Source organism: Mesoplodon mirus, assembly GCF_964341445.2.
Source record: "Mesoplodon mirus genome assembly, chromosome: 4".
NCBI classification, from domain to species: Eukaryota; Metazoa; Chordata; class Mammalia; order Artiodactyla; family Ziphiidae; genus Mesoplodon; species Mesoplodon mirus.
In genome coordinates, this window is record NC_138979.1 from 150,101,247 (window position 1) to 150,128,654 (window position 27,408).

Consider the following 27,408-nt stretch of genomic DNA (forward strand, 5'->3'; position numbering starts at 1 on the left):
AAACTGCAGAAGAAAGAAGAATGCAGGACTGCTACCACCTTGATCCTTATCATATACCCTTGATCATGAGCCCTGACTATAAGACCCCTCCCTATTCCCCAGGGAGTGGGGCATAGTTCTTGAGGTGCTACCCTGCTGTGTTCCCCTCTTTGCCTGGCAAAGAATAAACCCATCCTTTCTTTCTCCTCCAAAACTCTGTCTCTGCATCTCACTTTGGCATCGGTGTATAGGGAGCCAAGATTTTGGCAACACTATCTCAGGAAAAAAATTATACTAAGATCACAAACAGCTGAAATAGCCACATTTGGTTGATATTTTGTGCATGTGTGTCTAATAAGTTTTGGAATTGTGGGAAGTTACTGTAACACTTCATGGGTCTTAACAGTTTTCTATCAGCTTCTTGGGTTGTTGCAAAGGAAATATTCCATGAAATTACTAAGGACCCAAGAACTAAGAAGGAAATTAAAAGGCATCTCCTTGGAACACTCTGGCTATAGAAGCTGGATTTGTTCAGAGGCATAAAAAGAAAACCAAATTCGAGAGGTAAAAGATGTCAGATATTGGTTTATTCAGGTGTTGAAAGGAGATAGCAGAAATTCAGGAAGAAAAGGATTCACTTTATGACCAGAACTTCATCTTGAAATTAAGACAAGAACTGATGAAGCGAGGAGAAAGACATTTTGATATAGCAGTATAATTAGCCATACATGAAGAAGAGAAGAATGGGACCAACTCTGAACTAAACGAAGTAATGAAAACTCAACTGAATCTATGTGAAAATTTCCAATGTAGGTAAATTCAGAACGTAAATGGTAAAAAAAAAAAAAAAAAAAAAAAAAATGGTGGGAGAAAGGGTTGTTGGTGCTTCTAAGGACTAGCCTCTCAGAACTTATTATCAGGCCTCATGAGAGACTTAAGATTGGGGCAATCCAGCTGACGGAGCTGCTACACTACCACAGGCAGACAATACAGGTGAGCTCACCAGGGCTTTCACAAAGGAATCATGGCTAAAATTCAAAGAGTGTGAATTTTTCTGTATGTATATTCATCAGAGACCTAACTGGGGTGGATTCAATGACAGGAGATTCTTATTATAATCATCAGGGACACCTTCAACTTCATTCATTCATACAACAAATTTAGATTGAGCATGCAGGCCAAGCAAGAAGATTTTGCAAGAAAAATGGCCTTTTTACTTTTCTTCCTCAACTCTTCACCTCTCTGTTCTATAAAAGAAACTGGCATCCAGACCCCGATAAGATGGTTTTTTGGGTACACTCGTCCGCCATCTTCTCGGTCTGCAGTCTTTATTATTTAGAAGTTGAGTATATAGAGGCAAAAAAGGTAGACAAAGCCCCTAGTGTCATGGAGCTTACATTCTGAAGAAAAGAAAAACAGAGTAAACATGGTTTCAGGTCTTGGTAGATACAATGAAGGAAAAGATTAAAGGGAAGAGAATAAGAGTGATTGGCATTGTGGTGGTTTTTTATAGGAGGGTAGCATGGAGAAGAATTTCTGAAGAAGTGGTTTGAATGGAGTATTTTGAAGGTAAAGCCAATAAACTTGTTATGAATAGATGTAATACATGAGAAAAACAGGAAACTAGGATGATTCCCAAGTTTTGGGGCCTGAGAAACAAAGTAAATAATGGTGTCCTTCAACTCTACATAGGTTTTATTTTTCTGTTGTTCTCTTGTTGAAAAATCAAACTACACTAGTATGTCTACTCTGCAAAATAGTTTGACAATTTCTTTAAAAAAATAAATAGACACTATATGTCCCAGAAATCTCTTTTCTGGGTATTTATACCAGAGAACTAAAAACTTATGTCCAAACAAAAAACTACACAAATGTGCATGAAGTTTTATAGTAATAGCCAAAAACTAGAAATAATCAAAATGTCCTTCAATAGATGAATGATTAAACAGCAGTATATCCAAACCATGGAATACTACTCAGGAATAAGAAGGAACAAACTATTAATACACTCAACAACTCAGATGGATCTCAAGGGACTTATGCTGAGTGGAAAAGGCCAATTTCAAAAAATCACACTTTGCATTATTCTATTTATATAGCATTTTCAAAATTATAAAATTATATAGATAAAGAATAGATCAGTAGTTGCCAGGGTTAGGGAGGCTTGGGGGAAGCCCATGAGTGTGACATGAGGGAGATCTCTGTGGTAATGGATCAATTCTGTGTCTTGATTTCAGAGGTGGTTACAGAATCTACACATGTGACAAAACAACACAGAACTATATACACACATGGTACTAATGCCAATGTTGATCTTGTACTAGAGTCATATAAGATATAACTATTGGAGGAAACTAAGGGAAGGGCACAAAGGCCCTCTCTATACTGTCTTTGCAACTTCCAGTGAATCTATAATTCAAAATAAATTTTTTAATCTAACTATGCTCAAGTATAAGGCAAAATGCATTATATAAATATTAAAAGTAGTACAGTAATAAATACTATATCTGACAAAATGTTGTCTTCTGAATTTATAAAGCACCATTTTTGCCAGTACATCTTACCACTTTCAGTGTGTAGGCAGTAGTTTAATTAAGAGATCATCAAGATCTCTTTGTTAGAACATTTTCCTCCTAAAAGCCTCTGGAGGAAACAGCACTTGGAATTCTCACTCTCCCTCTGTTACTTTTAAGCAGCGAAGAGAACCTGTGTGTTCTTGTTTCTGTACCTGTACAAAGGAGTACAGAAGGCTAAACAACTGTTAACATTGGTGACCAATAGCTTGCAGACATTATGAACTCTGAAAAGTACCTTGTTTAGACCCAAGATATTGACCTTTAACAAGTCAGCCGACATTCCTGGACTCTAACATTTTTACCATTAGTGTCATAATATAAAATTCTATAATGTGGTATCTCAAAAAGGATGGCTTAGACCAAAAACCAAGTACCATGACCCAGAGGCTTAAAAGGTGCTAATAACACTAATCATAAAACTCCAGTCCTGGGACTTCCCTGGTGATCCAGTGGTTAAGAATCCGCCTTCAATGCAGGGGACACAGGTTTGATCCCTGGTTGGGAAACTAAGACCCCACATGCCGCTGGACAACTAAGATCCCACATGCCATGGGGCAACTAAGCCCGCGCACTGCAACTACTGAGCCCACACGCTCTGGAGCCCATGCGCCACAACTAGAGAGAAGCCTGCACACCACAACTAGAAAAGCCCGCGTGCCGCAACAAAAGATCCCGTGTATGGCTTCCCTGGTGGCGCAGTGGTTGGGAGTCCGCCTGAGGATGCGGGGGACACGAGTTTGTGCCCCGGTCCAGGAGGATCCCACGTGCCATGGAGCAGCTAGCCCCATGAGCCATGGCCACTGGGCCTGCGCGTCCAGAGCCTGTGCTCCGCAACGGGAGAGGCCACAACAGTGAGAGGCCCGTGTACCGCAAAAACACAAAACAAAACAAAGAAAACCCTCCAGTCCTAAGGTTACTCTAGGTCTCAGAACTAGGTTTGGATAAATCATCAAAGTCAACATGAGGGTGTGTATGGTGATGAAGTCTCCCTCAAAAATCTCCTTTTTCAACATTTTCTTTTGTATGTATTTCCTTAATTCTGATCTTCTGTATCATCCAGTCTCAGTCTGAGGATAGAATACTTGGTCCTTCACTCCTGTAGAGAGAATTCTACCCCCAAGAACGTCATCAAGACATTTAGTACTCAGATCTGTATGCTACATCCTAGACACTTTTGTCATTGCTGAATAAGCTTACATTTACTAATACTTTCATTCTCTCAGACCGGAATATATTCCAGCTAGAATTTTGTAATGGAGACTAGATTTATAAACTCTTTGCCTAGTCTTAATTGTAAAAGCCTACATAAAACTGATTATTAAATAAAACATTTTCTAAACAGGGTATCTCACATCAGATCCTGTCTACTTTTTCAGAATTTTATGCATTGCCCACAAAACCTATGGAATATGCCAGATGCTGCCTTTCTAGATATTGGTCTCCTTTTGGAAATAGCTCTGCCAGGTACAATGCTATGACCAGAATTAAATCAAAGAGTTCCCATTCTAATTTTTGTATCAGTCCATTCATACTACTTTGCATGTGCTAAAACATTCTAAAAAGTAAAATATATTATTTTGCCTTTTTATTTTCTAAGGCTGAATAAAAATTAAACCAATGTAAATTATATGAATTAAACATTTTTCTGAAGACAAAGTAGTTTCATTTACTCCTGTCAGAGACTGGAGCCTGGAGAACTATCAACAACAATAATTTTTTTAAAAAAAGAAAATAAAAGATACTTACAGCCAACCATCATCATGGCCACGGAAAACATCTTTTCCACATCTGTGGTAGGAGCTATGTTTCCAAATCCTATGGTTGTAAGGCTTGTCATGGTAAAGTAGAGAGAGGACACATACAGTGAATCCTTGCTGGGTCCTCCTTCCCATATCCCTGCACTGGTATTGTATCGATACGGAGTCCCAATGCTCAAGGCCAGCTGGTAGAGCCAACTGTCTATTTGGATGGTGTTTGTAACTTCATCGATGACCTCATAGTCCCCAATGCTGTACCATATGCAGGCCAGCCAGTGAGCAACTAGTCCAAACACACACACCAGCAGCACAAGGACCGCTGCTCCATACTCTAGGTAATGGTCCAATTTCCTGGCAACACGGCCCAGTCGCAAGAGACGCACCACTTTTAAAGAACTGAAGAGACTGCTGATTCCCTGAATTAAAAAAAAAAGAAATGACACAACACTTTCAGAAAAGAAAAGGCTAAGGAAAACAATACAGTGGTTCATCTTAATGAACTCAATCACCATTTATATACTAAGAACACACACATACTACAGCTCCGACTTTAAGTCAACAACAACAACAAAAAGCTGAAGTGATAAAGAAACGTTTTAAATGCAGATTCCTTCCCACCTGGAAATAAGATATTTGTAGATTATTAGATAAAAAAACTTTTCATTAGGTAAGGAAGATGAAGTTTATTTTCATAACTGGAGTATAAATAGCACAGAGAAAAACCAAAGGAGAAAATAGCTCAAAGGCAATATACTCAAGAGTATAGAAATAGGGTGATGAATTTAGACCTTTTATTTCTTCTTCCTACAAAACTTTTCCTGTACTCTAAAAGATTTAATTTTATTTCTTACTTTATAAATGCTATGAACAGCAAAACTTCTGAAAAAAGAATCCTAGTTTTACTGTCAAGCAAACAGGAAATACTTCTGTGTATATTAAAATGAGCAAATGCCATTATTTCCACCACCTCCTGCCACAGTTATGATAAGCACTAAATTTGTAGAGCTGTGAAAAAGTGAAGAGTTGAACCTAGAATGGGCACATACCTACAAAACTCTATCATCTTCTGGCAAGAGTCAGTGAAAAGAATACTATAAGGGAATGGCAGCAAGAAAATTCATATTTTGTTAAGAGCTTAAAACATCAAATATAGCATTATCCAAATGGAAACATAGCATAGACTTTATTCAATCAGTGAAGTTCTCAAAGTTACTTTTTGAGGAAGCATGTGATAAGCCACCCAGGTAGAGAGGGTAAAGCCATTCCTTGTGCATGAGGGAAAGATAAAGCAGTGACCCAGGACCCTCTCATCTGATTATCACCTCCAAGTCTCACAGAATCCATGACTTCCTTACTTCTAATTCTATATCCCAGGGAGGAGACAAGGCATCTGACATAACCTACTCTGAACTTAAGTCTGATCAACAGGGAGGAACTGGTTGGTATAGTAGAACAGATGTAACATTAATGAGACTCTAATTATGGCATCATAAAGTTACAGTGAAAAAAGGCTGGGAGTGCATTTGGTTATACTCTATATGATAGTATATATTTGAAATTTTGCAAAATAAAAATTTGAAATAGAGAGAGAAAAAACAAAGAGAAGTAAAAACAGGAGACCTTATGGAAGCAAAAAAGGAACAGGAGCATCCGGACACTTTTCTGTCTCAACCTCGATAACCTTAGGCCTGGCTCTATTTCTATTCCTACTCTCAAATGCTGTGGCATATACGCAGCCTTAAATCAATTCTTATTTCACTTGAACACTTGGGCAAGGCAGGGATATTGAACTTTAGACAGTAAGAGTAGCATTAATAAAATTCAGAAGATGAATTGGCATAATTCAATGAAATGAGATGTTGAAAGGTAAGAAGATTCAAGAGAGCTTGGAAGCTCTTAAAAAAGGAACTACATAATCATGAATAAGAAAGACAAAAATATGTTTTTGTTGAGCATTTCTATATGGCAGGCTCTGAGTTGTGTCCTGGGGACATTAAGACAAATATGCTTGCTTCTGCTCTAAAGAAACCCATAGTCAAAATGCATGAAAAACTCAGAGGGTTAAATTAAAAAATAAAAATAGTGTTATTGTAGATGTTGTCCTCCACTTAGCTCCAATTTTAAAAGGAACTGTGCTAGTTCTATTTAAATACTGGGTTGGCCAAAAAGTTCATTCGGGATTTTCTATAAGATCTTACAGAAACCCGAACGAACTTTTTGGCCAACACAATACTACAGAGAAAATTATTTCTACTGGAATTCTTTTTTCTAAACACAGCTAAAAACAAAAGAAGAAAAAACAGAGAGGAAACCTTTAACCCTATTTAAACTAAAAACTAGTCACAACCCTCAAGTAGAATGTAAAGAATCAGGACCCACTCGAATTAGGCCCAGATAACAGGAGGACACACTCTCCTGACCTCTGAGGTAGGCAGATCTCTCCAAGAGGAGGTGATCCACCCTGAGGGGTACCTACTCTGGACTCCACTTAATCAAAAAGCACCATTTTCTATAGCCATGTCCAATATTATTCAAATGTTACAAAATGTTTGGTAAGTATTGTAAACTCTCTCTGTCATGGGTTCTATGTCACCACTTTCTCCTAGATCTTAGCCAACTCCCCAGCTGACATCTCTTTCAAAATCATTTTCTGGAGCTAACCTTATCCATGCTTCTTTTATGTGTTAGGATGCTCATTACGATTACCCTCAGCCTCTCCTGGTTGATTTACTGCATGCCCATGTTTCAACTGACTTCTATGAGTTCCTGATACAGAAGCCAAATACCTGCTGTACATTTCCATTTAGATATTCCATAGGCGTTCAAAAGGTAATATGTCCCTACTCTTGGGAACAACATCATTATGAAGCCAGTCTCTCAGACCTGGACTGAACACCCACTTTCCTGTTACATCCAACCGGTTATCAAGTCTTGAGGATCTCAGCATTCAAAGTGCTCAAAATATACCTGAATAAATCTCTCAAAAATATCTCCTTTCTTAATCTCAAGGCCATGCCTTGGTCATGGCTTCATGTTTTTTCTCACTGTGTGACAGGAATAGCCTCTCCATCAGCCATACTACCTCTGTTCTCACTCCCTTTAATTATGTGATCACACTGTAAAGGCTACCAGCCTGCTATCGTTTTACATCATATATATCTAATCATATCCCTCTCTGGTCTAAAATCTTTAGTATTAGCTCATTACCTATAGAATCTAGTATTCACTCCCTACTATGACATGCAAAGCCCTTCAGGACCTAGCATCTGCCTGTCTGGTCAGCATCTCTCCCAGCAAGTCCTCCTTCTGCTGTCTACACTCCTGCCATGCTCAACTATGTGTAGTTCCCCGAGTGCCCATGCTGTTTCATGCCACATTAACAATTTGTCCCCTGTACTTAAAGCACTCTTCCCTCCCACTATTTTGGTGGTTGGGGTCTTACTTATAGTTTATGGCAGAGACTCTCTCCTCCATGTCCATTTCCCTGACATCTTCTTTCCTCCCCCACCATCTTCATTGTTACACCCACTGTGAGAGTTAGGTGTCCTTATTTTGTATTATCATGTACCCTTTGCCCATCTCTATTACAACAATCATCATAATAGCACTTTATTACAAGTCTCTGTTTGCATGTATGGTATCCCAGGAAACTCTAAACCCCTTGAATAATATACCTAGTGTCAATTACAAAGTATGGCATATGGTAATAGGTTAAGCAGTCAATACTTTCAATAAATGTATGAAAAACTTTTTATGACACAAGAAAATGTGGGTGGGGTGAGTTGAGTGTGTGGTGGGGCAGGGAGGGGGCATAGTTAATAATCTTATGCGATAGGTATCATTACTAAAACATAGCCTAGAAACATTAAATAATTTGACTAAGTTCCTGCAGCTGGTAAGAGGAGGGGCCAAGAATCAAATATAGGCAGTCTTGTCCACACTCCTTGCACTTCACTGTCTGACCTCATTCTGAACCTCACTATATCTAGAGCATAATGTGCAATTTAACAAATCACATTTGTACCAGCAGTATTGGCTTAAATACAGGCAGTCTCTATAAGACTGAACAAAGGAGATTAAATACCTTGCCTCCCATTTATTCCCACCCAGGCCCAGCAGTGGCCCACTTAGGGGTCTGTGGAGGCCGCAGAACCCTAGAGAGTCTGCAATTCTCTAACATGGACCAACTCATTTCATTCTCACAGTACCAGGACTCCTATCTCCACTGTTCATAGGCAGACACTGAAGCTCAGACAGGTTACACGACTTGTGTAAAGTCACACAGCTAGCAAGGAATGGACCTAGTCCTTCAGATTCTTCATGCATTTCCCATAATAGCCAACGGCCGTGCAGTCTTCCTGTCCTTATCCCAATTATCACTGCAATATTAATCTTCTTAAAAGACAGTATCGAGCATATCCTCCACGGGCTCATTATAGACATTAAACACAATTTCTACACGCCTTCAAGGTCCACAAACCCATTTCTGTCCACACTGCCAGGTCATTTCCAACCATGCCTTTGCCAAGCAATAGTGCTCCAGTCAAACCAAACTCCTTTTTGCTCTCAAACATAACCCCAAAGTTTCACCTTTTAATTTGTCCACAGTGTCCCTTTCATCTACTTATCAAACCAGAAACTGTTATTCAAAATGAGTAATACAGAAGTGTTTGCTTTATTTGGAAAGTTTTTTTTTTAGCTATCTCATTCTCCACTGTTTTGTATCCAAAAGAATTTAATGCAATTACTATAATCAAAACTCAAAGTTAATGACTTTGTTCTAAAATTTGATGAAATACTTAAAACTTGAAACAATCCAAATGTCCATCTCCAGTAGAACGGCTAAATAAATTATTGCACCTTCACTCAATGCAATACTATCTAGAAATAAACATGAACAGACTAGAACTATATGAAATAACAAGAATGAATCTAAAAAGTATCATACTGAGCAAAAGAGACTAGACACAAAAGAGTATATATTGCATGATTCCATTTATAAAAGTTTAAATACAAATGGAACTATTCTTAGGGATAAGACATTATTAGAAGTCAAAGTGGCTTCCTTTGTTTGGGGAGGGGTAGTGACTATGCAAGACATGAGAGGGCTCTGGTAATATTCTGTTTCCTAATACAGCAGCATTACTAGGAATTACTAGGTGTGTTTGCTTTGTGAAATTCCTTGAGCTCTACATGTAATATTGATGTAATTTTTAAAGAACGTCTTATTTAAATATCAAAACAATGTTACGGAAAATCCATTAGTCACTGTTGTGTTGCTGAGGTTAACATTTCACCACGGTACATAATTCAGATTAATGATTTCTTCTGCATCATGTGATTTGGGGAGGGGGGAAGAGGTGTCATATTCAACTCTATCTAAAATAAGAGATTCTACTTATTTTATAACTCACCCTCATAATCTTTAGCTTGGTCCTCAAATTATACTTTTTTATATACATAATTTTTTTTAAGATTTTTTTTTTGATGTGGACCATTTTTAAAGTCTTTATTGAACTTGTTACAATATTGCTTCTGTTTTATGTTCTGGTTTTTTGGCCACGAGACATGTGGGATCTTAGCTCCCCAACCAGGGGTCGAACCCACACCCCCTGCATTGGAAGGTGAAGTCTTAACCACTGGGCTGCCAGGGAAGTCCCCTCAAATTATTTTTAATCCCCCGTTGGGAATTTTAATTTAACCCATATGGTAATACTGGATACTTTAACAGGCCAAAATAAAATGACTCGCTTCTGTACTAACACCTTTTTACAACAACCTCTTGATTCTGTGCTCTCCACCAGTTTTGGCTGCTCATTCATTTTCTGCTTAATTTCACTCCATGCTTGCCAATCTTCCTGTGCCTTCCTCTGCACTCCAGTGGCATTCTGCCTCTCTCCCAACCTCTGAGCTCTTAGCTCACAAATCCCTGGGGTTCCACTGGTGGAAGAGAATATCAAACACATCAAATGCATAATAGAACACAGCAGGGTTAATGGAGAACTTTCAATCATCAGCCTTCCTTTCTAGCCAGTTTCCTTACTTGAAAAGCCCTTCAGGCCATAGGAGCATAAAGAAAAATATCCAGGAGATATCTCAGTGTTATTAACTCTTCAGGATATGTTTGTGGATTGCCACATTAAAGAGATGTGGGATGTAATCAGTATAAAAATAATGGCTTACAATGATAAAGCCATTTAAAATACAAATCAATTCTCTCATTTGATTATCACTAAGGATAGTAGGCAGATAACTCAGCTAGTATTCTTTCCTACCTTCTGCCCCCCTTGCTTTATAAACAAAAGAGGAATGATCAAAGAACTTTCTTGTCCAAGGACACATGACAATTAAGTGGGGGTGAGAGAGCAGGAGTACGGACTTATAACATCGAGTTGCTTGGTTTTTCACCTACATCTAGCATTCTCGCACACAGGATGTGTAGTAGATTGTTTGGAAAAAAAATAGCTCGGGTCACTTCCTTCCCTGCATCCATACCCTTTGGCAATGTGACTTTGCAACCTCTCCCGTCAAAAGATAGGGTCTATTTCCCCATCTTGACTTGAGTCTAGACTGGCCTTATGACTTACTTTGGCCAGCAGAATGTGGTATAAGTGACACTGTGCCAGTTCCAAGCCTAGACCTCAAGAAGCATAGCCTCCAGTCATGGTCTTAGAACCCATGGCCATTCTAAGTTGCCATATGAAGAATGGCAACTAGGCTTTTGGAGGATGAGAGACCATAGGAGCAGCCCTATGACATCCATCTGAGCCGTCCCGGATCAGTTAGTCACCAGCCATCTCAGCAGCCTACCACAGATGTATGGGTGAACTTAGTTGAGATAAGCCAAATCTAGCCAAAGTCAGCAGAATCACTCAGTTAGGTCACAGGAAAATTAGTTTAATAAATGGTGATTGTTATTATCCATAAAGTTTTGGAGTAGTTTGTTATGTGGGAAAAAAAAGCTAACTGATACAAATGTGAGGAAAGCACATGTATTTATGTGCACAGTATTTCATACTTGTTTGACTTAAAATGGGGGCAACATAGATATGTATGTGATATAGAAGTCTCATTTTAACAAGACATTCTTCCAAATAGGTAAGATATGAATATATAAAATAAATTTTAATATGCAATTGTTAGATATTATTTACCTTTTGTATTGGGAAACGTGTCACTATTTTGCTTAGCAAGAATTTATGCCAGTAAATATTCCATGAGAACAAAGAACTCCAAGTTATTACTTCATATACCTCCTAAATAGTTCTTAAATCCAACCCCACCTAAAGCTTGCCCTCACCCTGAGTAACTTCAGTTTCCATGTGGATGACCCCGCTGAAAACCTGGCCTCGCATTTCTCCACCAATTCATCTCTAACAATCTTTTCACTTTTCCTTAGATGCCCACTCCCGCGGTCATAATCTGAAATTTCTCATATCTAAAACATTTTCCAGCTCTGAAATCTTGAATTGAACCATCTTGTATTCTGACCATATCTTCTTCTATGTTGAGCTAAACCATCCAATTACATCAACATTCAACTTTATTGAATCTCCAGTCTACTGACAGATCTGCTTTTTCCCAATCTATTAACCCCTCCATTCTCCATTTTCTTCTTTATGTGGCCCTATAATTTCAACAACACCATACATCCTGAATTCCTTAGCATGTCTGTCTCTTCATTATAACCTGTATCAAAACCCAAATTCTAACTCAATTATCAGCTTTCTTCAGGGCTGTGTTTAAGAACTGCTTAAGAAAGTAATACAATAGGGCAGATTGATTCCACTAGATATTCATTATCATCAATCTCAAAACATCTCCTAACTACCTAGCAATTTTACTACTTTTCTTATGAATTCATCTATCCACTATATTTTAAACTTTCTCTCCTCTGCTCAAAAATCCAGCCACTCCCCCTTCAACTACATCTTTCCCATAGACATTTAAATATCTCATGTCTCTCCCATTAAAAAAAAAAAAATGTTACTACTCTCCCCTCCACCTTCCCATTCCAGACATTGCCCCTGGTTCTTTTCTAATATATAGGCAAATATAAGCACTAGCCATTTGATTACACAAACCAGAAACCAAGAAGTATTCATGTTGCCCCTTTCTTTGATATCTCCCATACCCAATTTATCTTAAAACCCTATTAACTTTAACTCCTAAATATCTTTCCAATTTATTCACTTTTCTTCATCGCCACTGACACCATCTTAAACCATGCTACTAGCATCTCTCTCCTAGACCTAAGGAAGTGTTCTAATAAATCTTAAGGCATTCATTTGACTCCATCCACTCTATTCTGAACACTATATAAGAGTTATCTTTTGAAGTCACTCATAGTTTAAAATCATACAATAGCTTCCGTTGTTCTAAAATCTGTTTTGGTTTAGTCTAGAGCAGGTCATTTCATTATATAATCTCAAAGGATCAGGTATGTTCCCTTTGTGCCATTTGTCTCTTTCTGATTGTGTATTCATATCATGTTTTGTTCATTCTTTTATCCCCAGCACACACTCTAGAACTCCCTGCCACAGTGTAAGCACCAAATATTTATTAAGAAAATGAATACACTAATTAAAGAATAAACTAACCAACACAGAAATCTCTCATAATAATTTCTGACTCCTCTAGCACTGATATTGTAATTAATAATTAATAGTTATTTAATCTTCATGGGTAGCAGAATATCAGGCAATTATATAGAAACCACTCTGTTTTATAAGCATTGGGGTCTTATTCTAAGTAGATTTTGTATATGAATGACTAAATAGTCCATTTCCATTTCCTTTTGTAGAGTACAATTTAAAGACTGAAAGAAAACTAAGTAAAATAGAAAATGTAGCAAATTACAATTGTTATCTGCATCTTTAACTCATATAACAAGTTCTATTGCCTCCTTCCTATTCAGAACTCACTTCTCCAACTAATGTTACCAAGAGATCCATGGAGAAATAATACTAATTACTCCCTGCATTAGTTAATATGCTTCAGTAGAGAAACTCAATTTAAATAACTTGTACATACCACGTGTTTTAGTCTATTTATATTCTTATCAATACACAGTGGCATAAGTAGATAGATAGTAGATAGATAGTAGATAGATAGATAGATAGACAGACATCTGTTTTAAGCAATATCCATGATATACTAATTTTAAATGTTTCTTATTATGGAAAAAAATGTTCTCATTAATATCCATTGGTGCAGAGTGAATGTAAGGCCTGATCAAAATATACACCAAAAAAGAGGTATATTGCCTAAGTCTCGATTTCTTTTTCAAATATCATGATATATGCACAAGCAAACCAGGTTGGGAGATGCTTTAAAACCTTCAGTAACTTGTTGCCACCTTTACAATAATCCAAACTCCTTAATACAACCTGCCCCTGCCTACGTTTCCAGTCTCCCTTGTGCATCTCTGTCTTCTGCTCTCTGTACTCCAGTTATAGAAAATGTATTTCCTTTCTTCAAAAATTTTATGTTCGGGCTTCCCTGGTGGCGCAGTGGTTGAGAATCTGCCTGCTAATGCAGGGGACATGGGTTCGAGCCCTGGTCTGGGAAGATCCCACATGCTGCAGAGCAACTAGGCCCATGAGCCACAACTACTGAGCCTGCGCGTCTGGAGCCTGTGCTCCGCAACGAGAGAGGCCGCGACAGTGAGAGGCCCGCGCACCGCGATGAAGAGTGGCCCCTGCTTGCCACAACTAGAGAAAGCCCTCGCACAGAAACGAAGACCCAACACAGCCAAAAATAAATAAATAAACAAATGTGGGGTTAAAAAAAAAAAAGAAAAGCCTTACAGAATTAAAAAAAAAAAAATTTATGTTCTCTCTCACCTGGTGGGGTCTCCAAAAGTGAATTTTAAAAACACTCTCCCTAACCCGCTAACTACTCCTTTTGCCTAGTTAATCCTACTCATCTTTCAGGTCTAGGCTTAAATGTCACCTAACCCAGCACCTATAATAACAACACAGGTATAGCTTTCAGAATTCCACAAGGGATATGCTTGGAGTTGTATCAATCAGGGAACCCTTAAGCTGTGGTATCCTCATCAGGTTATTTACAGCTCATTAAAAGTTCTTCATAGTCCAGATGTAATTTACAAATCAGAGATCTTTTTTAAATATAAGTAATACAGCCTAGAAACACAGATAGCATATTTCCTTCATCAGTCCCTGGGAGAACAAAGGAAGACAGTTGATTAAAGGTAAAATTTGTCAATGCAGAAGGAGAAATAGTTTTGTTAACCCTTTATCCACAATGTATAATAAACAAACTTCCTAAAGATGAAAATTTCTAATATAAACATGTTCCTTGTGAGTTAGCATGTGTTATGTGAAAGCAGAGATAAAATCATGGAATAAAATGAAGTAATAGAAAGACCAAAGGGAGTAGGGATGGAGGTTTAGTACTTCCTTCAAAGAAGAGCAAGGAAATGATGTATTCTCAAGCATAGTGATAATTACTATGCAGAAAGATAAAGAGCAATTTCTATGCAAGTAACCATAGATAGTTAAGGCAAAAAATTTTAAGGATTATAGTATACATATTGCAATATATTTCAACCTTCTTTGTCTCCATGTCAGAATTATTCCCTAATGTTTAACAATAGGAAGGCTTCATCATGAATGAAGATCAGTTTGGATAAAAATTTCTATTCCTGTAAGCAACAAAATCAAATAAAGGAATCCTATTGCTATCCTGATTGTTTGCAACTTCCTATCCTCCCAAAGCTAATTCCCTCAGTTAGGCAGGCTGCTTTGTCTCTGTAGAAAATTAATGCAAAGAATATATCATGGAGCATCACCAAATTTTTCAAATATAAAAAAGATATCGATCTTTAAATCTGTTTATTACCATTCTGTACTGCCAATCTCCACTTGGAATAGAATTTTAAAGTTCAGCCTACTGCCACTATCCTCCAATTTGGAACCTGTGGCTGACTCTTACCCATTCTCCAAATCCTTACCTCATCTCCTCCTTCACACTGACTCCTCCTTTATTCACACTCTTGAATAATTTTTGAGAAAGTTTTTCTCTCAAGCTAGAAGGTAGGTACATTTGAGTTCAGTGACTTTGCCTTGTACACCTTTGTATTCATTAGTCTACAATGTTTTGCACTCCTAGTGGGAGATCCCAGCTTAGGAACCTAAACCCTAAGGTAACCTCTAAACATGTATGGAAAGCTAGCAGTGTAGGTCATATGACTGGAAGATTATTTAAGTGAGAATATTCATGGAAAGGAACTTATGAACAGAGAGGTGAGCATAGCGGCCAAAGGATAACGTCCTACTGTCTGAATGAAGAAGTTTGGGGCACAGATAGGTTATGCCACAAAGACTGCCCTTTGGCCCTAACTTTTCCATTACTAACAAGAAACAGGTATATTTAGGAAACATTGTAAGCTTCAATCCCTCATTCACTTCAATAGAAATATATATAGTATGGCAATTATTTATGTGTCAGGTACTGCAAATCCAGGTTATTAGAAAGACAGAGTCTTTGCATTGAGGAAGCATAAGGTCTAATTTTGATTCCTCCAGAAATATATATAGTATGGCAATTATGTGTCAGGCACTGCAAATCCAGACTATTAGAAAGACAGAGTCTTTGCACTGAGGAAGCATAAGGTCTAATTTTGATTCCTCCGGAAATGAGCACAGGGTCTAACCCTTAGTTTTCTAAAGATCTTTGTTAGATTTGACTTCTTAACTTGAAGTAGAATTGAAGGTTGCAAAATAGGGTCACTCATAAACCTTCCCCTGAGCACACAGATGAAAGGCAAGTGTTGATAAACCACTAATCCAATCATCGATAAAAATATAAATGGTTTTTTATTATTATTAGAAGCACTAGTGTTATTAATGTGCTTTCTTAAGCAGAGAAGAACTGGGAGGACTTAAAATTGCAGCAAAAGTTTTTAAAGCAGGCTAATAAGAAACTAAGAAAGTCCCATATAGAAGATAAAATCATCCCAGAGATAATACATTTCATTGCATTAAAAGTCTCATACTCTTCAGACTAACTAAGTTTATCAGAGATGAACAGGAGCATTACATAATGATAAAGGGGTAAATTCTCCAAGAAGACATAACAATCCTTATATTGTATGCACCTAACAAGACCATCAAAATATGTGAAGCAAAAACTAATAGAAATGCAAGGAGAAATAAAATGAATCCACTATCATATACTTCAATATCCCTCTGTCAGAGATGGTCAGGTCTAGCAGGCAGAAATCAGTAAGGACAGAGCAGAACTCAACAGCACCATCGATTAGCTGGTTATTATTGACATCTTTGACTACTTTATACAACAGCAGCAAAACAACAACAACAACAAAAACCCACATCTTTGTCAAGGTCATGTAAAATATTCACCAAGATAGACCACATCCTGTGCTATAAAACACACCTTAACAAATTTAAAACAATAGAAATCATATAATACCTGATTTTGGACCACAATGAAATTAAACTAGAAATCAATAACTGAAATATATCTGGAAAATCCAAAAATATGTGGAAATTAAACAACACACTTATAAGTAAGACATGGATTAAAGAGAAAATTTCAAGTAAAATTTAATGCTTTTTTAATTAACTGAAACTGAAAATACAACTTAACAAAGTTCATGGGATGCAGCAAAGCAGTACTTAGAGGAAAATATATAACTTAGAATGCATATATTAGAAAGCAATAAAAACTATAATCAATAACCTAAATTTCCACTTTAGCAAACTAGAAAAAGAAAAGCAAATTAAATCCAAAGTAACAAGAAGAAAAGACATATTAAAATATAGCAAAAACCAATGAAATTGAAAACAGGAAATTGGTAGAGAAAATCAACAAAATCTTAAAAGCCTTTTCTTTGATAATATCAATAAAATTGATACACCTCTAGCCACACTAACTAAGAAAAATAAAAAAGAGAGGACACAATTACTAACATGACAAATCAAAGAGAGGATGTCACTACAGATGTCACAGACATTAAAAGGATAATAATAATAACAACAACAAAGTGGAATCATATGAACAACTCTATGCCCATAAATTTGAGAACCTAGATGATATGGACTAACTCCATGAAAGACACAATCTGCCAAAACTCAAACACATACAAAAATAGATTATTTGAAGAGAACTACATCTATTAAACAAATTGATTCAATAAATTAATAACCTTCCAAAACAGCACCAGGCCCAGATGGGCTCATGAGTGAATTCTACCAGATATTTAAGGAAGAAATTATACCAATTGCCTACAATCTCTTCCAAAAGGTAGAAGCAGAAACAATACTAACTAACCCAGATTTATGAGGCTAGCATTACCCTAATACCAAAAGCAAAGACAATATGAGAAAAGAAAACTACAAAAGAATATCTCTCATGTACATAGATGCAAAAATCCTCAACAAGATATTAGCAAATCAAATCCAACAATATATAAAAATAATTATATAGTATGGCCAAGGAAGATTTATCCTAGGTATGCATGGCTGGTTCGACACTCAAAAATCAATTAATAGAATCCATAACATCACAGACTAAAGAAGAAAAATCATATATTCATATCAATAGATGCAAAAAAAAGGCATTTGACAAAATGCAAAATCTATTCATGATAAAAACTCTCAGAAAACTAGGAAAAGAGAGGAACTTCCTCATCTTGAAAAAGAACATCTATAAAAACCCTACAGCTTATATCATATTACATCATATTTAATGGTGAGAAACTAGAAGCTTTCCCACTAAGATCAGGAACAAGTAGAGAATGTCTATTCTCACCACTCCTATTCAACTTCATACTGGAAGTCCTAGCAAATGCAACAAGAAAAGAAAAGGAAACAAAGTGTATACAGACTGGGAAGGGGAAATAGAAAACTGTCTTTGTTTGCAGATGACATAATTATCTATGCAGAAAATCCAAACAACTTGACCCAGAAAAAAAAAAATCCTGGAACTAATTAGCAATTAAAGCAAATTTGCAGGATATATGGTCAACATACAAAAGCCAATCACTTTCTTATATACCAACAATGAACAAGTGGAATTTAAAAACACAATACCATTTACATTAGCACAACAAAAATGAAAAACTTAGATATAAATCTAATAAAAAATGTACAAGATGTATATAAGGAAAACAATGAAACTCTGATGAAAGAAATCAAAAAAGAACTAAATAAATGGAGCAATATTCCATGTTTATGGACAGAAATACTCAATATTGTCAAGATGTCAATTTTTCTCTACTTGATCTAAAGCTACCAATGTAATCTCAGTCAAAATCCCATTAAGTTATTTTGTGTATATAAATAAACTGACTGTAAAGATTATGTGGAGGGATAAAAACTGTGCAAAATAGCCAACACAATATTGAAGGAGAAGACCAAAATCAGAGGACAGACACTCAACTATAGTAAGGCTATAGTAATCAAGACTGTGGTATTGGTGGAAAAAAATAAACAAATAGATCAATGGAACAGAATAGAGAGCCCAGATAGACCCCCATAAATATAGTCATCTTATCTTTGACAAAGGAGCAAGGGCAATACAATAAAGAAAAGATAGTTTTTTTCAACAAGTGGTGATAGAACACATGGACATCCAATGCAAAAAAATATGAATCTAGTCACAGACCTTATACTCTTCACAAAAATTGACTCAAAATGGATCATTGACCTAAACGTAAAACATAAACTATAAAATTTTGAGAAGATAATGTGGGAGAAAATCTAGGTACTTTGGGCATGGTGATAATTTTTCAGATATAACACCAAAGGCATAATTCATGAAACAAATAATTAATAAACTGGAATTCATTAAAATTAAAAACTGTTCTGTGAAAGATACTGTCAAAAGAATGAGAAGACAATCTACAGACTGGGAGAAAATATTTGCAAAAGACATCTGCAAATAATAAAGGACTATTATCTAAAATATATTTTAAAAAACTTAGAAACTCAACAATAAGAAAATTAAGAACCCAATTAAAAATGAGCAAAAGATCTGAACAGACACCTGACAAAAGTAGATGTTCAGATGGCAAATAAGCATATGAAAAGATGTTCATATATCATTACAAAATTGCATATTAAAGCAACAAGATACCACTACACATCTACTATAATGGCTAAAATCCAAAACACTGATGCTAGTGAGAATGTGTGCCAACCAGAACTCTCATTCATTGCTGGTGGAAACATAAAATGGTAAAACCATTTTGAAAGATAGTTTGGTAGTTTCTTACAAAACTGACATATTCTTACCATATGATCCAGCAACCATGCTTCTTAATATTTACCCAAATGAGCTGATAACTTATGCCTACACAAAAACCTGCATAAAAAAGTTTATAGCAGCTTTACTCATAATTGCCAAAACTTAGGAGCAATCAAGATAGTCTTCAGTAGGTGAATGGATAAACAAGCTGTGATACATCCAGACAGTGGAATATTATTCAGTACTAAAAAGAAATGAGCTATCAGCCATGAAAAGACATGGAAGAACCTTAAATGCATATTACTAAGTGAAAGAAGTCAATCTGAAAAAGCTACCTGCTGTATGATTCCGACTATATGACTTTCTGGAAAAGGCAAAACTGTGGAGATAATAAAAGGATTAGTGGTTGCTAGGGGCTAGGAGAGAAGAAAGGATGAATAGGCAGAGCACAGAGTTTCAGGACAGTGAAACTACTCTGTATGATACTACAACATGCCATTATGCATTTGTCAAAACCCATAAAATGTACAATACCAAGAGTGAGCCTACTGTAAACTATGGACTTTTAGCAATATGATATGTCAATATAGTTTCACTCTGGTGGGGGTGTTGATAATGGGGGAGGTTATGCATGTGTGGGGGCAATCTCTGTATGGGGAGTCTCTGTAACTTCCTCTCAATTTTGCCATGAACCTAAAACGGCTCTTTTTAAAAAGTCTATTATCAGCTGAGCAAACACATTGATAAGAAAAATCAATCAGTTCTAAGGTAGACTTGGCAATGTTTCTATGGGTTTAATAAGATTAAAACTAGTAAAACTAAAAAAAAATACTATGTAATCCTTACCTTTACCACTCAAACATTATTTCAATTACCTACAGGCTTTAATAAAAAAGTAATGGTGATAAAATTGTATTAAATAGCAATTTCTAAAATGTTATTCTTGGTAGAGCATCTGAAATTCCACAAAAGGGGACAAAAAGCCTCTAAAATCTATGAGTATAATTAGCTTCTTTGATTTCCAATTCTTGTTTTGATGACTAGACAAGAGATAAAAAATTGCTATGTAAACAAATATGCTAAAATGAAGCAACGCATGTGGCCACTTGACAAGCATAATTCAAGAAAATAATAATTTAGAAAATTATTTTCCATAAACTTCCCTGGAAATTAAAAATATTTATAATACTTCCACTTAGCATTCACTGTCCCAATCATTTTGTCTCCTGAAACAATACGTAAGTGAACATTTTTCCAATTTCAATTTGTTCTAACCTAGTTTATCATGTTTACCACTTACTAATACCACTCATTGTCCCCTGATTTCCCCATGTATCACATTTCCTAAGTCCACTCAGGCTACCAAACTGTGTGTTACATGAAGCTGCCCCATTTTTCTCTGATGTCTTATAATTCAGTTCCCCCTAACCTCCCAGAGCTGTATTCAAATGCATGCTACAAAAGAGCGTGTTTCTATTCCTTGGATTCCTGGTGATAACATCTTTTACCCCCTGTTATGGTTTCTAGGAAATTTACATTACATACTTCTTTTCAAACAGAATTATTTCCTTAATGGATTCTGTCTTCCCATCCTCACAGTTCTCTTAAAGAATGTCATACCCAGTTCGTGAATTCCTAGTAAATCAAGTTGCCTTAAGAGAGCATGTTGACTGAGACAATCTTGAATACAAAAAGTGTTATTAAGTCCTCTAAGTCATTCTGCACTCGTAGCATGTCAAAGGACTAAATTGTGATCTTCAGACTCATACTCTCCTATTCCCAAGCCACCACTAGCTCAATTTCTCATTTTTAAGTTCTATTTTGTTTTATGTCATTGTACAATCTACGAAAACCTTGCTAACACTTTATTGCTTCAGGTCGGTGAGTCACCAATATGTACTAAGAGCAACGAAGGACTACCAAGGAGATGGAACACATCCCTCAATATCACAGGGCTTATCACCAAGCGGAGGAAACAGACATACACAAATGAAATAATAATATCCCCTCAGACATGCACAATTCTACAAACAAAAATCATTCATATCTGTTTTCCCATCTATTACTTAAAACCGTTGTGTGAAGTAAAAAAGTCAAGCATTCCTTCCCTTTTTTTACAGATATGGAAACTGAGACCCAGAGTCACCATCCCAAAGACTCACAACAAATATGTCCTAAAGAAGGCCTCCAATAATTGAAAGAGAAAGTTAAAAATAATGTGGAACCAAAATAAGACAATACTAGTTTGAAAGATGAGAAGGTAAACAGAAGCCCTTGATTTATTTAGAAGGGCAAAGATACTCATAAGTAAAATACGGATGCTAAAAATATTTAGAGTAATCAATTAACAGAAAAACTTCTAATCCTGTAGAGGAAATCCAGGAGATTTAAAAAATTAAATCAATCCAAAAGATGGCAGAAAAGAAGCAAAAATAAAAACAGAGAAAAGTGAAGAAAAAGCATTTTACAATGGAAAATAAGATGCTCTAAGAAAATCAAAAGGTAATTAATCACAATAAGTGTAAATAGACTAAACTTCCCAGTTAGAAAGACTCTTAGAATGTATAGACTATTTATAAAAGACACAACTAGAGTATAATAATCTAGAATGATAAAAAGTTAAATAATAGAAATACATATATCAAATACTATACAAATGCTAGTTTAGGTCTATTAGTATTAAGCCAAAAAGACTTTAAGCAAAAAAAAAAGCATTATTAGTTACGAGAAAAGTTGGAAAATAATGTTGAGAAAATCTTCCAGAAAGTACAGCAAAAATATAAAGTATTGGAAAATAAGGGAAGAAAAAAAAAGGAATCAGAGGAGACGTCTAGTAGGTATAAGAACAAAAGGAATTCCAGCAAGAGAGAGAATGGAAAAGAGGGGGGAAAGGGATGGAGAAAATCATCATAAGAAAAAAATCAAAACAGAAGACATGCTTTTCTAGATTGAAAAAGGCTACCCAGTCAGTGCCCAGCAAAACTGATGAAAATGGGACTTACATTAAAGCATATTACTGGAAAGATTCAGAACCCTGGACAGAGAAGATACATCAAATTTCCAGAAAGAGAACACAGGTCACAACGGTTTAAAGTTTCTTAAGAGAATTATTAGAAGGTCGACTGTAATGGCACTCACTGTGTCTTTCAAAATCTGAGGAGAAATTATCTCTGGCCTAGGATATTACAGCTAGCCAAACTGTCCATCAGGTGGGAGGGTAGAGTGTAGAGAGATCTGTTTAAGAAAATGATGTTGATAGAATATTACTTCTATCAATGTACTGGAGGGAGATTTAGACAACTCGCATAGAGCTTAGCGACTGAGTTAGTGATTAGTACATAAAACTAAGCAAATGATAAAACCAACTCTCAGGAAAATGGAAAGTGCAGAAAAGGAAAAGTAATCACAGCATGTTGAAGGTTCAGCTAAAAATAGCATATTTGTAGTAGTAATGATATAAATACCTACTATTTATGGAACCAAAAGGATGGTATACCTATATTGTGAGACTGAGGTGATAGAAATAGTGCATATATACAGTTAGGGCAGGGAGAAAGAGGCTAAAACTTCAAATTCCATAGTGAGAAGTCAAAGACAAGTCCTAAAACTGAAAAACCAAGAGGTAGGTACATAATCTTGCTGTTTGGTGATGGAAGCAAATAACAAAGAATCCCTTAAAGAAGGGGATTGCCCCTGGTGGTTGCCCCTAGCGTCTTTTCTTTTTAAAAATGAGATATTGCCAATTATTCTTCATGGAAGTTTTACCAACATTCCCTGGAGCAATGTATGAGAGGCCTCACCCCATTGCTTCATCAGTTCAGGTCCCTGACAGAGTAATGCCAAGTCAGGGTTAGATATGCAAGACTTTTACTGAGATAAATGCCTATGAAGGAGAAACGGAGGAGGGAGGAGCCTTCAGACCACAATGCAGGTCTGAAACCTGTAAAGAGGGGAGGAAGAGTTGTGTAGAAAGAGCCTCAACCACAGCACAGGTAAATGGGGAGTCCCAGAGCAAAAGTTGCTCAATAGAGGAGCTCTTTATTGAGCAGGAGTAAACTAATCATAATGTTACCACCATTCTTAGTCACTGGCTGGGCACAATGTTGGGGAAATATGGCTTCGATGTGTGACCTGCAGCAGATCAGAAAACCATAGCAGGTGTCAGTCAACTGTGTTCAGTGGTGTGTTGGTAAATGATTAACAACTAATTCTACAGAAAGCTAAAGAAAAGTTTTTATTCATAGCATTTGTGACTTTCTGGGTGTAAATACTCCCACTGTGGCCAGTTTCAAGCTACGAGTGTGATAGTGTGATAGCACTGAATGCTGAGTTTGAAAGAGATGCTAATGATTGGCTTTCCCAAACCAGGAGTCACACCCAGGAATCCCCTAACTGTGCTCCATGCAGCAGGTTTTCATGAAAGGAGATCTGAGCAGTGCACATCCTTAGCCACCTTCTCACCAATCTAGTGTGTGTGGTAAATGATGGTATGTCAGTGTAGTTTGTAGGTTTACTTTGCATTTTCCTTAATATTAGTAAGTCTGAGGATCTCTTCATGTATTTGTATGGTATATTAAATGCATTTATTATTATGTAATCTGATTAATGTATTTACTTTTCTATGAATTAAACCAATCTTTTAATTATTTTTATTAAAATCTTTATGCCTATGTTCTAAATAATGGAAATCTTAATGCATTGATCTTAATATATTAATCCATTTAGTAAGTGAACATATAAATACTACTTATTATCTTCTTATCATATGATTACCATTTTCAAAATTAACCCCTCTCAACCCTTCCAGAAGGTAAATAGGGAAGAAATAAATATACCTTAAAAAGCTTGATGTAGGTAAAATCTAAAATTAGAAAACAAATTACTACGATTCCTTTTTCCCCCCAATTTTTAAAGTAACAATTACATGTACAGCATCAAAATACAATGTCTATACTTAACTTTCAGGAAATTTTTTTTTTTTTTTTTTTTTTTTTTTTTTGCGGTACGCGGGCCTCTCACTGTTGTGGCCTCTCCCGCTGCAGAGCAGAGGCTCCGGACGTGCAGGCCCAGCAGCCATGGCTCACAGGCCCAGCCGCTCCGCGGCATGTGGGATCTTCCTGGACCGGGTCATGAACCCGTGTCCCCTGCATCGGCAGGCGGACTCTCAACCACTGTGCCACCAGGGAAGCCCCAGGGGGAAATATTTTTAATATCATTAAAGTTGATTGAATGCAGAAATTTTATGGAAAAAGTTACTGAAGAAAAGTTGCAAACTATCTCCCAAATACACACACAATGACAATGTAGTGCAGAATTTTCCATCTGAACAGTCTATGAGGACAGAGTAAAATCTTCAGGGAAATTAAGTTTGTAATTATTATTATGAACATATTTTAATAATAGATACATTCTATATTGACTCATTTATATACATCCTTCGTGTAGCAAGTTGAAAATCATCCACTACGAGGTTAGAAGCTAAGAAGCTCTGAATAAAATGGTCTTCCAAGATATTACACGTTTTAAGTATTTCTCATTGTGCAGATAACATTGAATAAGCAGAATCTTGAATGTGACCAGACATCAGAAGTCATCCAATATAGTCTCTAACCACAAATGTACTTAGACAAAATTTAAAGCAAAAACTATAAAAAAGAAACCAAAAAGGCAAAAATTCAAGAATTTCTCTTCCATAAAATTTTCTGTATCTTTTTGCTAACTCAAGAACTGCTATCTGGAGGAAAAGGAGTCAAAAGACCTATGGGTGCACAGAGTTTTAAAATGCCACAGTTTTCCCAAAAAATAAAACCAAAACACACATCTATTTCATCATCTTTCAATCAATTATCTAGTTCATAAACCACATTTGACTCCAAATGCTGTGGCTTTTCTTCTGCTCCACCTCTTTCAACCACAACCTCCAACCATAGCCATTTTTCTAGTAATCAGTATTTTCAACCAGAAATCAAGAAAAAAAAGCAAATGAAAATTATAAGGTAATCAAATATGATAATTTACGGCAAGTGTTTAGTAGGATGAAGATTGAAAGTGGTGGCTAAAAAAAAGTTTGGATTATCTGTAAACTCCTTTTATCCTAATTTTCTCAAAACTTGTGATTCAAGTACTAAAAAGAAAAAGAAACTTACCTCATCAACATTTTCAAAGGCATTGATGATGTCATAAGGTAAACAAGACAATAGATCTATCACAAACCAAGTTTTCAGATAGTTCATCCTGATCAACTTGGGGTCAGAAATGACCTCTCCACCAGGTCCCACAAAGGTCGTGTGAAAATTTAAAACAATGTCAACCAGAAAAATAACATCCACCACACTGTCCAGCACCAGCCAGGCTATGTTGTTCTGTTTCGTTTTGAAGGAAACGTTATAAGGAACCATAATGGCGGTGTAGAAGGTAAGAATTAAAATCACCCAATCCCAAGTTGTTTTAAAAGCACAATAGTGTAAAATAATGTGTGGTGGCGTCTTTGGCGCTTCTTGCTTGTACTGAGGAAGGATATCTGATCCCAGCTGAAGAACCTAAAAGAGAGAAAATGTATATATAATGACCCGGACATCTCTGCACAGTTAGTAATGAATTCAAATTTACTGACAGCCAAACCACAGCCTATTAATCATGACTCCTGGTTTCAAGGCCAGTCAGGCTCTGTAGTTTCATCTCCCTCTTCTCCTAAGTTGTATCAAGGTTTGTTCAAAGTCATTCCATGTCCAATCTCTCTACCAAAGTTGATCTGTCTGCCATTCCCTTTGGCTTTCTCTCCAGTGGCCAACTGTTGGTTCAAAAACTGGCCCCCATAAATGGAGGGCAGGGAGAGACCAAAGAAAGAGGCAGACCACTCCAGATTGCTAGGTGGCGGTTTTAATATGCAAGGGAACTTACTTACAAGGCTTTTATTGGGCAGCCACAAGACCAGTAGATCTCTGAACTCACCCACCAAATATTAAAAGTTTATACAGAAGTCTTAACTGGGTTCAGTCACATATACAGGTGTGACTGAAGGTCACAACAACACCTGAAGGTCTCAACAACACCGTACTCTCTCAAGCCTGCATTCTTGAAAATGGCCCCCATTGTGGGAATGGTGAGCAGAGTATACATTCCAAGGACAAGGGTGGGGCTAAGGAGCCTCCAACTGCCGGGGTCCAGCTGAAGGGTCAACTCTCAGTCCCATGCTCTCAATGACCTCCTCCAGCACCAGCACTGATCCACAGCACTGCTGGTCACCCACTTCTGCAAGTTCTGCACGCTCACTTTGCAGGTTTGCCTAGAATCACACATCTCTCACTGACTGCCCAACTGTTATTTGCATGACTCACCGTTATCCATTCTTCACATATTTGGCACCTCAAGGAGCATAACTTTGATTCTGACAGCCTTGCTGAACCCCAGGGCCCCACTGTTGGTGATCTTGCTGTTGTGTGGGACTCAGCCAGGGCCCTAATGACTGGCACAGCAATATCAGGGGTGTGAATGTTATAACCTGCTTTTCCCTTTTTTCCTTTCAATCAGGACTTAAAGAATACTGGATTTCCTGCCCAGAGGCAAATTCCCTTTAGGAAAAAAAAAAAACAACTAAATATTCAGGTTTGCTTCTCCATACCTTTTCGACAAATGGAAAAATTTCAATGTAATGTTATATGAACCTTGACTTACTCTGATTAGGTCTCATTAAAGAGACAATGAGAAAAAACAGATGACAGAGCAAGAGCAGAGGTCTGGGCAACCCTGGGCAAAGGTAACAAACACAGGACTTGGCACTTCCTTCCAGAACCTGGAACCTGGAAATTGTGAAAAGGAGTTGAAGCAGCAGGTCAGAGACCTCTGCTCCATGCCATCAA

At 36.8% G+C, this 27,408-nt stretch overlaps 1 protein-coding gene across 1 annotated transcript in view; it reads right to left on the minus strand.

Annotated features, from left to right (window-relative positions):
• Positions 1-27,408, minus strand: part of KCNH5 (potassium voltage-gated channel subfamily H member 5) — a gene marked incomplete at both ends in the record, with an annotated part of 351,704 nt that overhangs the window by 250,299 nt on the left and 73,997 nt on the right. The window contains 2 exons of the mRNA XM_082616968.1: positions 4,302-4,728; positions 25,696-26,088. Coding sequence (XP_082473094.1) covers positions 4,302-4,728; positions 25,696-26,088 — 820 coding nt within the window. The remainder of the gene's footprint in view (positions 1-4,301; positions 4,729-25,695; positions 26,089-27,408) is intronic.